Genomic DNA, 12,400 nt, shown 5'->3' with positions numbered 1-12,400 from the left:
TATCGAAAATTTACCAAAGCCTCGTTTCAGCAACGTCATTTAATTTTCGTTTAACTTATTCTTCACCTCCTTCTGAAATTAAATTTAGAAAGAGATGAGTAATGAGTTAAATTACAATAAAACTTATTTTTCGACCATACAAAATATATATATATATATATATATATATATATATATCTTCATGTGTAAATAAAAATGTCTGATACATCGATGATTGGCGCGAGTTTGATTGGGTTACTTTGATTGACGTTATTTATGTTATTTAATTTCTGCGACCGATCAAAGGCACTAGCACGCACAAGCTTTAACGAGGCAGATGGACGCACTAGTAAATTAAATTAGGTCGTGATTGATGAGACGATACTAAGCAGAACGACGTTCCGTAGACTCGACTATGCGCCAATTCAGCGGAGAGTTTGGTCAAAGGGAAGCTCAATTTCTTTCGCAATTCCGAGTTTAAATTTCTCTCGAGACGCTACTCTCGAGCTTTTTGCTCCGGGTATCGGCGTGCAAGTCAAAAACAACATCGAGGCTTTATTGCTTCAAGAAAGTGCATGCTCGTCTTTCAATACTTGCTTTTGAGGTGAAAATCTTACGCAGCAGAAAGGCGATGTTGAGATCGATTCGACGAAAATCGCCTCCCATTTTAACGTCGACTTGTAATATTGACTGTAAAATTTATAACGTCGGTTAGCGATCAGCAACATGGACCTGAATATAAATAACTTTTGACCGAAACTTTCTATAAAGTGTCTATCAGCGATCCAATCATAAAAAGAAAACACGTATTTCACGAGGCATCTTTCACGAATATTTGAAGTTTAATCGATCAATCTTTCAACGTAAAGCATAAATTATCTTCATGCTGATAACTTTAAACTATTTTAATAAATGTGCTATGATTTATTTATAATTCTTTATAGTATTATCTATTTTTAATTACATTTTTTAAGATAATATATATGCATATTTTATAATATCAGAATTTTTAATGTTTGCGTAATATTTTCGCTTATTATCTGGTTTTACATTTTCTTTCTCATTACGGTAATAAACTTTTTCAAACATGTAAAAAAACTAAACAAGATATAGGGACATATTGTTGAATAACGCGTAGTAGAATAGTAGAAACGCGTATACATAGTGAATTTTATTTTAGAAAAAATAAACATGCGTGCAGTAACTACGATCATAACGATATTTTTCTGCAACTTTCTAATAAATAATTGCTAATATACAAACACAAAAATTTCCGTTTGAATTGACTTTTCCGTGATAGAAGTTGAATTGCAAATTATGTTTCTATTTGCGTATTGAAAGCTGTTTTTAGTTCCCACAATTTTCAGTTTACGACGGAAACGGCACTCCAAGATAATTTTGCTCCACGCCAAATTCTCTTTATTGATTTCGCTTCAGTATGTTCTCTGCTATTCATCTACTTCTCTGAAGAGAAGGCTATATAAGGCACCTCGTTATTTTAAAAGGTATCAATTATATAAAAGCTCTGACTTGTTCGTCTTTTGAACGACATATCTTCTATCTTCGCGCAAATAATATTTCATAGTACATTACTGGAGTATACTTTGAAGCAAAACAACTTTCTGATGTGATTACTGCTTAAACATAAAAATTTTCAAAATATAATCAATAATTAATCTAAAATATATTATAAAAGTCCCGCGGATATATATGGAATATGATAACAACACACTTGCTTCATATAATAATGAAGCATAATAATAAACTAAACGCTTAAACCGTAGAAAACCGTAGTCTATTAAATTTCTTTAGTATATTATTAAGATAATTAGCCACTTATTGTCCCATCGTCTCAATGATAAGGCAAATCGCATCGTAAAAACTCCCGTAATACTTTCGCGCTTTTATATACTCGTAAACGCACTTGCATAAATGCATACGTAAGAAATCGCAAAATGAAATGAAATGACTACAAAGAGCACTTTAATTTATTATGCTGAAAGTAATTTTTTAAGTGTAGCAAGTAAAAGAACACAAGCTAAATAAATCGTAATTGCTAGTTAACAGTAGTGACACGTAATAAAGATGTCTAAATCTTTCTCTGTTTCTCTCTCTCTCTCTCTCTCTCTCTCTCTCTCTCTCTCTCTCTCTCTCTCTCTCTCTCTCTCTCTCTCTCTCTCTCTCTCTCTCTCTCTCTCTCTCTCTCTCTCTCTCTCTCTCTCTCTCTCTCTCTCTCTCTCTCTCTCTCTCTCTCTCTCTCTCTCTCTCTCTCTCTCTCTCTCTCTCTCTCTCTCTCTCTCTCTCTCTCTCTCTCTCTCTCTCTCTCTCTCTCTCTCTCTCTCTCTCTCTCTCTCTCTCTCTCTCTCTCTCTCTCTCTCTCTCTCTCTCTCTCTCTCTCTCTCTCTCTCTCTCTCTCTCTCTCTCTCTCTCTCTCTCTCTCTCTCTCTCTCTCTCTCTCTCTCTCTCTCTCTCTCTCTCTCTCTCTCTCTCTCTCTCTCTCTCTCTCTCTCTCTCTCTCTCTCTCTCTCTCTCTCTCTCTCTCTCTCTCTCTCTCTCTCTCTCTCTCTCTCTCTCTCTCTCTCTCTCTCTCTCTCTCTCTCTCTCTCTCTCTCTCTCTCTCTCTCTCTCTCTCTCTCTCTCTCTCTCTCTCTCTCTCTCTCTCTCTCTCTCTCTCTCTCTCTCTCTCTCAGTGCGCGACAAATGACATGTAATTAGACAATCCTTGTTTCTTAAACGCGTTCAACAAGATAACATACGAGAATTAATTGTCGGGATAACTTATTGCCACAGAATCAGTGCAAGTAGCGTTGTCTCGCTGCAAACCATTTTAAATGAGCAATTATTTATTCCCAGTTAATCTCTAATTAAAATCTAATTAGAATTTCGTACACATACGCATATAGCTGGAATAACCATAATTCTAAATTCCACGATTATACATCTCTATATGAAACTACCATTAATTAATCGTTCTTTTAATATAAAAAGCTCACGATTCATTGCATCCAATAATGTATTATTCTTTTGACACAAATCACAAAAGTGGAAAGGCACATCGAGAGAAAGAAAATCTTTTATAGTACCTTATCGCTTAATATAAAAAATTGCCGGACACGACAAATATAGCGAAACAGAAACGGATCCCTTACCGAGAAAGCTTTGAGGAAAACCAGGCATTGTATGATGCCTTCCATCGTATCCCCGGTTAAACAAAAGGTGCCGTTGAGGTGTCGTCCTTTGCGGCCTATCACGGAGCAGAGATTGGCCTGTACAAAGGCATTTTGTGATCGCGTGGCAGCCGTGAGAGCCGGATGGTGAGAACGGGAACTCATTAGACGTTCCAGCGAGTCCATGTCTTCTAATTTTTTATATTTTCTCGTTTCGATCTCTCTCGAAATATCGGCCGAAAAGGGGTCACGTCGTAGCGTCGAAACATCGAACTCTGAGGCTGAGATTGAACATTAGTCATGGTCTTTTCCCCCTTCTTCGTCGCGTCGATGAACGAGTTTCGCCTCTCGTCGTCGCGCTAAATCCTCCGGTATGAGAGCTACCACTTGAATTGATCAGAAAACACACTCGCAATCATCGAAAAGGGTTTTGATATATTCACCGAGAGTAACATTATACGACATCAGAGAGAATATATCGTAGCAATTTAATTAATTCGGCGCTTTCATTCGACATAATTGGATCTTTTTCGCTGGACGTTGTAGATAAAAGTAGTTTGTGAGCGCTATTTCAATTCTGGGAAGGCATTTCACTAAAACGGGCCACTTCAAATATATTTAACTTATTAACAAATAATGATTGCCCCTTAAAGGTCAGGTCAGTCGGATCTTTATAAACAACTGCAAAATGCAATAACACTCCGCAATTTAATTTTGTTTAATACACTTGCAGATATATTGGCCCTTTTCGCTTCCAATCTCGACGAAACGTTCTTGCGTTATAACATAGCTGTTGTATCAACCGCGACGGGTTGTAAGTCTATTATAATCTATAGAAACTTTTCGACCGCAGACGTCAAGATTGAGTTACGGGCAGTGAACATATACAATGTTATCGCTCCTCTCTTTCTTGCTTCTTCGAATGTTAGAGATGCGGGCAAGATGTCGTGTTATATTTTGGAAAACAATGTATTGTGTACACGACAACGCCGGCTTAGCTGACGCGTGCAAAAGAAACTTCACTCTCTGTTTATACGTTGCGATTTCGTGCGGTTGTACTGACGTTCGCTAACGCCGACGCTAAACATCGTAAAGTTTGCATTCGCAAGCATGTACTAAAAAGTTCGTCAAGCAAGTAGTTTGCTTTTCTCTCGCTCCGTTAGGCCGGCTATCAGCCACGATGTCTCAATCAATATCACTTACTGAGTCTCAAAAGCTTAACGACGGGTCACATTTTATTTTTCATGATGCGCAACGTGCATCGTGTTCGCGACCAATTCCACTCGAGTAAATCCGTTGCTCTCGATATTTTTACGTATTCGCAAACAAATCGAGCGGTTGCGCATTCGCATACATCGCGAATAATGAATAATACAACAGCGACTCTCGACTCTAACACGTCTCGTTAATGAGGGAAATCGCCCGATGAATCATATCACTGTGTCTTTATCGATTCAGCTTAGCAACGCCTTTGCGTGCCTCGCTCGCCACATTTATGAATAAAGTGACACGTTTATCAATACAAATTGCGAATTGTTACTTTCGATTATCGCATCTACGAATTCATCATTCTAAGAACTGATAGACCGTTGGTCTATATTTCAGTTGACGTAACAGCTGACAAATCATTATCGATCGAGTTGCCGCTCCGAACCTCCGTAAACATCATGAATCTCCGAGACGAGCGTTTGTTATCACTGTACGGAACTGTAAATCCATCTCGTGTGATCATCCATTTACTCGAGCTGAATTCGGCGGAATTCTATATCCGTTCGTGGTTTAGCAAAGATCCTTTCCGTTCTGGCGTAGCTCACACAATGCGGCTCATTTCCCGAACTGACACAGATGTTAAACAATTCTAGGTAAAATTATTCGAATCGCGGAATCAAACGCACGATTTATTGCGGGCAACAGGCGTGAGGCTCTTGAATCTTGCGAGAAATCGAGTATACTTTCTGCGGGGGCGATGCCTTGATGGTCGTCTCCGCCGGATGATGCGTTTCTATTGCCTGCGGGCCGGTGTAACGTCTTATTAAATCGCACATTTCATAACAGAGGAAGCAGATGCCGATAATCAAGAACGTATCCATCTCCCTATTCAATAACCGTAAGTTTGTCGAAGATCTCGAGCAGTCTCGTAAAAAGCAATATTTTATGGAGTAAAAAATCTCAAGCTTTTGTCTAAAATCTGTCCCAAATCTGTCCCGTTCCTACTCTATTTTTTTCTTCATCTAAGACGTCCTCTAATGTCGTGACGAAGCCGTTAAACGCGGTTTATATCGCGTTTGGACGTAACGACAAACGCTCTAAAATCTGTCCCAAATCTGTCCCGTTCCTACTCTATTTTTTTCTTCATCTAAGACGTCCTCTAATGTCGTGACGAAGCCGTTAAACGCAGTTTATATCGCGTTTGGACGTAACGGCAAACGCTGTCGCCGTCAGTTTAACGCCGTCAATAACGTTGCACTTCCGTCCGCGAATATTCCGCTTGGTCGTCAAAGTTTAGAAGCGGGAGGCAGAGAGAGAGCAAATGGAGAACGCAATCTGAAGCAAATCCTCGATATTACAGCGGTCTGGCCGTTCGGAATAATGTCAATCACACGCTTTCATCTGAATGAGGAGTGTCGCTCGAGACGCCGGACGTTAATGCGTTACCGCTGTCGATGACAGCCACGTCGTTGATCAAGGACTCGGAAATCGCGCCAATGATCCTACAACTACTATCGCTACGTCTATCGGACATCTCACTGATGGTACCACCGTTGTCCCAACATCCTACGTTAACGGAACGTCCCACGAGCTATCCCGAGTCTTCCTTTCGCGAGAGGTGAACGATGATCTCGCACACGAGGTCGCTGAAACGCGCGCTTCAGGTACGATGGCAGCTCGTTGTCGCAAGCGGAAACGATCGAGAGGGAGCCACGTAGTTGTGTTGCAAGGTGGTCACAGAAACAAAACATGGGCCATGTGAGCAACCATCCACCGGATATCACGACGTATAGCCGTTATTTTAACCGTGTCGATATGCCGGTAACGAAAGAGATGCGTACTCGATTGCAGGAAACAATCGCACGAGGATCACACGACACGCTTTTCGCGCCTTTCACGTTCGTTCTTCGATGAATAAATTCGACGAACAAGATGCGAGATCCGATCGACAAGATCTCATTCGCCACCGAATTCTTCGCGAGCACGTCTCGATCGGATCGAGATAAATCGCGATGAACGCATACAATGTAAACGCAACTCGCTGGGAGCAAGAGCAGCGCAGTTATATCAGCGGACTCGCAACGGGCCAGCGTATGACTAGCAGATACTCTCGGCGTGAGGGTGCGCCTTTACAAGAGAGAGGGTGGGCGGGTGGAAACGAGGGATGCTGGGCGACGGCGCGGCCCGCGGCGCCACCCCCGGCCCCTGCCGCGCGCGGCGTTCTCGCAAAATCCACCGGCTACCCTCTCCTTTCTCCCCTCGCCACCGTATCCTCTCGCGCGAACACTCGCCCCCTCATCACCTCTTAGCCGCCCTCGTCTGCGGGGCGCTATTCGCCGTTTCACCCCAGCTATACTACCGACCGACTCTGTACGTCGGTCTTATTCTTCGTCATCCCTCTTCTTACGCTTCTTTCGCTCCTCTCCCCCTTCAACCCCGAACTCTTTTGCCCACCCATGCTCTATCACGTTCTTTTATCGCATTCTTTATTCCTCGTGTCATCCGCGTGTACGTCGCGGCGGCTTCGCGTTCTTCATCACGTATCTTCCGCCTTTCCATATCTTACACCGTTGACCCGGCATCAAGCCAGCGGCGATTTTTACGCCAGGTCGGATATATTCAAGCGGGTGAATGCGCTTATGTCGTCCGACTGGCAATCGCTTTAATGCATCTTCCGGTATTTCTTAAGAAATGTTTGTAAAGACCTGGTTTATTCTCTATTGGCAGGTAATAATAATGGACATAAAGCTATAGAGAAGAAGATAGAGATTACAATCACGAAGATTATAAAATTGATATAGAATAAAAAACAGACCATATTGTATCCATATTTAAACGGTTAAAGTACGAATTATTCATATACATCTTGTACCGGAACTTCTTGACCCATGAAATCGAAATCGAAATCCGTGCGAAATCTTATACATGTCTAGCTTGCGAATTGCATTCTTATTACGAATGAAGTTTCGAGTTTTCGACAATCGTGTATGATTCGCACTACTGCATCGTAGTACAATGGTTGGCTTTTATTCCGAAATCTCCGTTCTATAACTCGAAATCGTTCATTCTCTTTTTGTTCACTTGTCCCATTTTCCTCAAGATTCTTTATTGATTTCTCTATCGCAATTCCCATAGAATTATTTTAAATCGACGTATTTTTCTTCTTATAGAATTTCTTCTATCTCTTTTCTTTGTCGTTTATTGCACGCGCGCATACACACACACATATATATATACATACATACATAGAGCCGTCTGACCTATTTCATCCTCTTCTACTGATTTTTCCATTCAGCAATTCATTCGATATAAATTAATTAATTTGTAACTCTCTATTTACATCTCTATTATCTTTAAATCCGTTGTTCGAAATGTCAACATTTTACGCTGTTTAATGATCTGCTATTTAATAATTCTTTCTTGTTTTTATTTTATTACGGAATTCCTATTATCTTTACATCTGTTGTTCGAAATGTCAACAGTTTACGCTGTTTAACATTCTGCTATTTAATAATTCTTTCTTGTTTTTGTTTTACTTCGAAATCATTAACTTCTTAAACAATTAAATTTATATATTTTTAATGTATAGAAGTATACATATCGTGTACCTCACATGTTCTAGCTTTCATTTGCTCCCTTTTTATACTCCCTAATTTCATTCTTACACTTCTTAAAAATCCGAATTCTTATTATTGCATAACAAGCGTAAATATATTGCTGCTCTCCAATCAAACGTAAACAGTAAGAACGTTCACCTCTTAAGCTTTTCAAGTCGTGTAACACTAGTATGAGGTAAATGGCCCATATATCTTTAACGAACTTTCGCGAGCATCGACCGACTTCGTGCATCATGAACGGGGAATTTACGACGGATATCCCGCGAGATTAGGTGCACCAGGTCGACAAATTGTGAGTTTGCATTTACGGTACATACCATCGGCGCAACTGTTCGTTCGAAGTTTGTCGCTGGTTTAATTGGCTTTAATAAAGTTCAGGGAGTCACGCCGGAGAAGTCGCGAAATTAACGATCGCGGTCCGTTGCGCGAGGTGCTAAGCGGTTAAAGAACCTTCTCCGGGGAGAACCTTCTCATCCCGAGACCCCGTCACATGGCCAACATTTGTCCCTTACTTACACAAAAGGGTAATCTCAAGAGTGACCTGAAAGAAAGAGAGAGAGGGAGAGAGAGAGAGAGAGAGAAAGTAACCGAGACGCGAGTTTAATATCACCACTTAGCCGTTTGGTTCACCAGCACAACTTTTTCCTTTCAGATATAATCACCAAAAGATTTCGTTGTTTTTGAACATAAAACATTTAAACGTAAAGGAACAATAAGAACATTTACTCTTACTGAATACGTGAAAAATGGCTCGACATTATCTGCGAATGGCTCGGTTCACGAGACTTGGATTATTTAGATTACTCTCTGCCATCTTACGCTTACACAAAGAAGTAAACAATGAAAAGTATAGTACGACGACGATATGAAAACAGCGTGTTGATTACTTTATGTTATATCCGGTAACGCAATTTAAAGTCGCAGTAAATCACCGGGCACAGCTCATCTGGAAAATGCCGTGCCTGTGACACGGTTATTTCATTTGGAAAACGACTCGAAGATTTACACAGATCCTATTTCGTATTCTAAGACTATCTTTCAAAGCATGAATTTACGGATAAACACGTCACGTTTGTCGCGGGCGACGATGCTTTCTTGAATCTGAATTACGCTGAAGCATCGTAATCGCAGGTAAACTGCAGTTCTTTACACGCTAACAACAAATCGATAATTGATGTCTGTTAAAAGTAGATAAGACCTCACCATTGTCGCGCTCGCCAAACAACTTCTATCTAATTACTCCATATTTCCGGCGATATGATTACTTTCTTCGAAGGTAGGAGATTAATACGAACGAGTGTGTTTGACCAAACCTCCATCCTCCTAATTATTCCAGATATTCACTAAGTATACAAAGATACATTACCTTATGCATTTATCTTTATACACTTGCAAATTTTGTGCACACAAATTTCGCAATAATGGAAAATCGATTATACATAAATCACTTTACAATGCACATTTTATGGTTTCATGTTAAAAGTATTAACTTCTTTCCCCCACCGAGATGTACGATAACCGTACATATATATATATATATATATATATTTCTATATATGTACACTTATACATATAGTCTTGATACATATTTGACTTCAATATAAGCTAGTCTATTCGTACGCGAACGTACGTTCATATCTAGTAGACAGCCTTTTCCGTTTTATCTCCTTTTTTCTTATCAAACGCTGTTTGAGGCAGGCATGTAAAACTCGTTGCAAAATTCTTTTCTCGGGATAGAGGCGCCCCCATCTTTACAAAAAGCATATTGTATCCCGCGGCATGAATTCAGATTCAATTCCTCTTTCATTCGACACCGCTTCCTCCGAACCAATACGATGAAAGTTCCTTCGCCGTGTTGGACATAGAGATTTGTTGAGGCGCGCAGCGTGTCGTCGAAATGTACGTACCTCATAGCTGAAATGGTTTTTTAGAATATATAAGTTTTAGTACATCACATTATAACGACAAATGGTGCTGGTTTGTTGGCTAAAACAGTGCACCAAATGAAAGGGTAATTAATTACGAGAACAAAAGCTTACGCGAGTCAGATCGATAGAAAACGGCACGCATAAATATACTGCTCTACTATGTACTGTTCTTTATGGGCTTCGTTCGGTATTTGTATCATCATTGAATTCGGGAAAATAATTTATTTTCGGAAATAATAACGTGTATTTCAAAGTCTTCTGTATATTTTTATTCTACAGAATCCATATTTTGTTAATCAATTACTTCCTTTCCCATTTTCTGCTTAAAATAAAAAAATCGTAAAATGATAAAGTAGTTTTAATAAAGTATTACGTGTATTAGAACACTTTTAATTTAATATTCAAGTAAATCTACAATATTTGATATAATGGATATTATATGTATAATTCGGATTGATTAAGTCAATCGCGATGGGGTTTCTGATCAGTACCTAATTTCATAAGCCGTTTGTTGATTAGATGGAGACAATTGATGCTCAATCTTGACCTAAATGTGCCAATATCAATTATGTCATGCACTAACATGCGCATATGTCGTCACTAAAGTGATACATCAAAGTGAAAATTCTATGTTATGAAATTTCACAGAAGAAAGAAAAATGTTGGCAAATGGAAGCATAATTAATTTTTATCCCTCCTGTATGTATTAAGGCTTATTTAATCCGTCACAAAGCGAAATGAGATCAGCATATCTAACTAAAATGATTTTACCAATAACTGTGGTGGAGATTGCCGTTGCTACAGGAAAGACATATGATATATATGCATGAAAATGCATCTTTATCTGCGCGTGCGCGACCACATGCACACAGACTGTTCAACTATTGATATATTCCGACGTTTACGACTTTAAGTTACTTTGTTTAATATATGGTATGACTTAGATTATAAATTCCCTTACTTCTGAATGTGTATGTATGCCGAAAGAGGTTCTAATCCTAGCCCTATGCAATTTTGTCGCGTTTAACAGATTTATTTGATTTCTTAATGCGATGGAAGAACTTTTATATGTCTAATGATAAATATATTTAAGTACTCACGCTTTGTTCACGCTATAAGTTCACGCTTTAACCACAAATGATACAATCTTATGTGCAACGCATAATAGCTGAATATAAACTTCATTAAATGACTTATATTTTTGCATTAAATATAATATATATAATATTATATATAAATTCCTGAATGCATTATCACAATAAATATAAATTGCATAGTAGCATCAAATATAGATATTTTAGTAACAGAGCTCGGTGCGCGATCAAATATGAAAATATCAAACAAGTTTAGATATACACACACACAAAATGATATACATTATATATTAAACAATAATATTATAATATTACAATACATTATAATTTAAAAGATATTGATTTTTTATATCATAAAGAAAAAACAATATTTATCAGAATAATATATATTATATTGCAATATACATTTATGTAAATTGCAATTATAAAATATAATTTATGCATATGTGTACAATCAGATATGCAAATACAATTAAAGCAAAATTAAGCTACAAGATAAATCGAGAAAAATCTCCTCGATGAACAAAGACAGCAAATCTACATTACACTCATTAATCAAAACCAGCGTAATCTATATTACATCCATTAAACAAAAATAAACAATAGTTATTAGAATGTTATTAGAAAGCATTGTTATTAGAAAGATGCATCCTTGATTAGGTATAACTGTATAAATACACGCGCGCGCGCGTAAGAGGAATATTTTAATATATTTTTATTTCACAAACATAAGATAAAATATACGTATTATTTTTATTAATGAAGAAGTTGGAAAAATATTCTTATCAATTTTTCATCTTGATGATAGAAAAATATATTTAAGAATATAAAAGATAAAAAGTATATATATATAATCTTAAAAAATTAAAAATTAACATACACATATATCGCAATGGAAATAATACATTCTTTTTTTCAATTTAAATTTTTCTCCTTCGTGAGACAGACTCAAGACAAATTGCGCGACGTTCTGTTACGCGTAAACTTCTTTCTGCCAACGAAAAAGAATCGACAGCTATTCTTTTTTTTCCAATGTCGCAGCGATATTAAATCAAGATATTTGTTCCCGCTTGAAAAGTATAGTCACTATCAAGCGCATCCGTTATTTCTCTTCTCTTTTTCGCCAGATGTTATTTTCTGCATTGCAACATTTGATATCAGCCAGGTTGAATTTTTCAATCAAAATAATAAAGTGTATATAAATTTAGGCCAGGCGTGCTATTAAAATGCGTTTCTCATACACAAAGAATCACTTGTTTATATTAAACTATACAATTTCCATATAAATGGCAAACATTTTATTAAAATGCCAATCATGGCAAAAATAATAATAATCCCCTCCCCTCTCCCCATAATACTCTTTTACAATAAAATTTAAAAAGGAAATTAATATATATATTAAAAAT

At 37.9% G+C, this 12,400-nt stretch overlaps 1 protein-coding gene across 10 annotated transcripts in view; it reads right to left on the bottom strand.

Annotated features, from left to right (window-relative positions):
• LOC115239243 (neurobeachin) overlaps positions 1-12,400 on the bottom strand; it is a 323,931-nt gene that overhangs the window by 174,611 nt on the left and 136,920 nt on the right. For 5 of the 10 annotated variants that reach the window (XM_029813657.1, XM_029813668.1, XM_029813666.1 and 2 more), the window contains exon 1: positions 3,129-5,431. The exons of 1 other annotated variant lie outside the window; for it this stretch is intronic. In XM_029813657.1, the coding sequence (XP_029669517.1) occupies positions 3,129-3,332 (204 nt within the window). In that variant the 5' untranslated portion in view covers positions 3,333-5,431. Of the gene's footprint in view, positions 1-3,128; positions 5,433-12,400 lie in introns of those variants that run through there. 4 more of the 10 variants (XM_029813669.1, XM_029813659.1, XM_029813665.1 and 1 more) reach the window with 1 other exon arrangement.

This window comes from Formica exsecta, unplaced genomic scaffold (genome assembly GCF_003651465.1).
Source record: "Formica exsecta isolate Colony F162 unplaced genomic scaffold, ASM365146v1 scaffold37, whole genome shotgun sequence".
Classification (NCBI taxonomy): domain Eukaryota; kingdom Metazoa; phylum Arthropoda; class Insecta; order Hymenoptera; family Formicidae; genus Formica; species Formica exsecta.
This window is presented reverse-complemented; position numbering and strand designations above follow the sequence as displayed.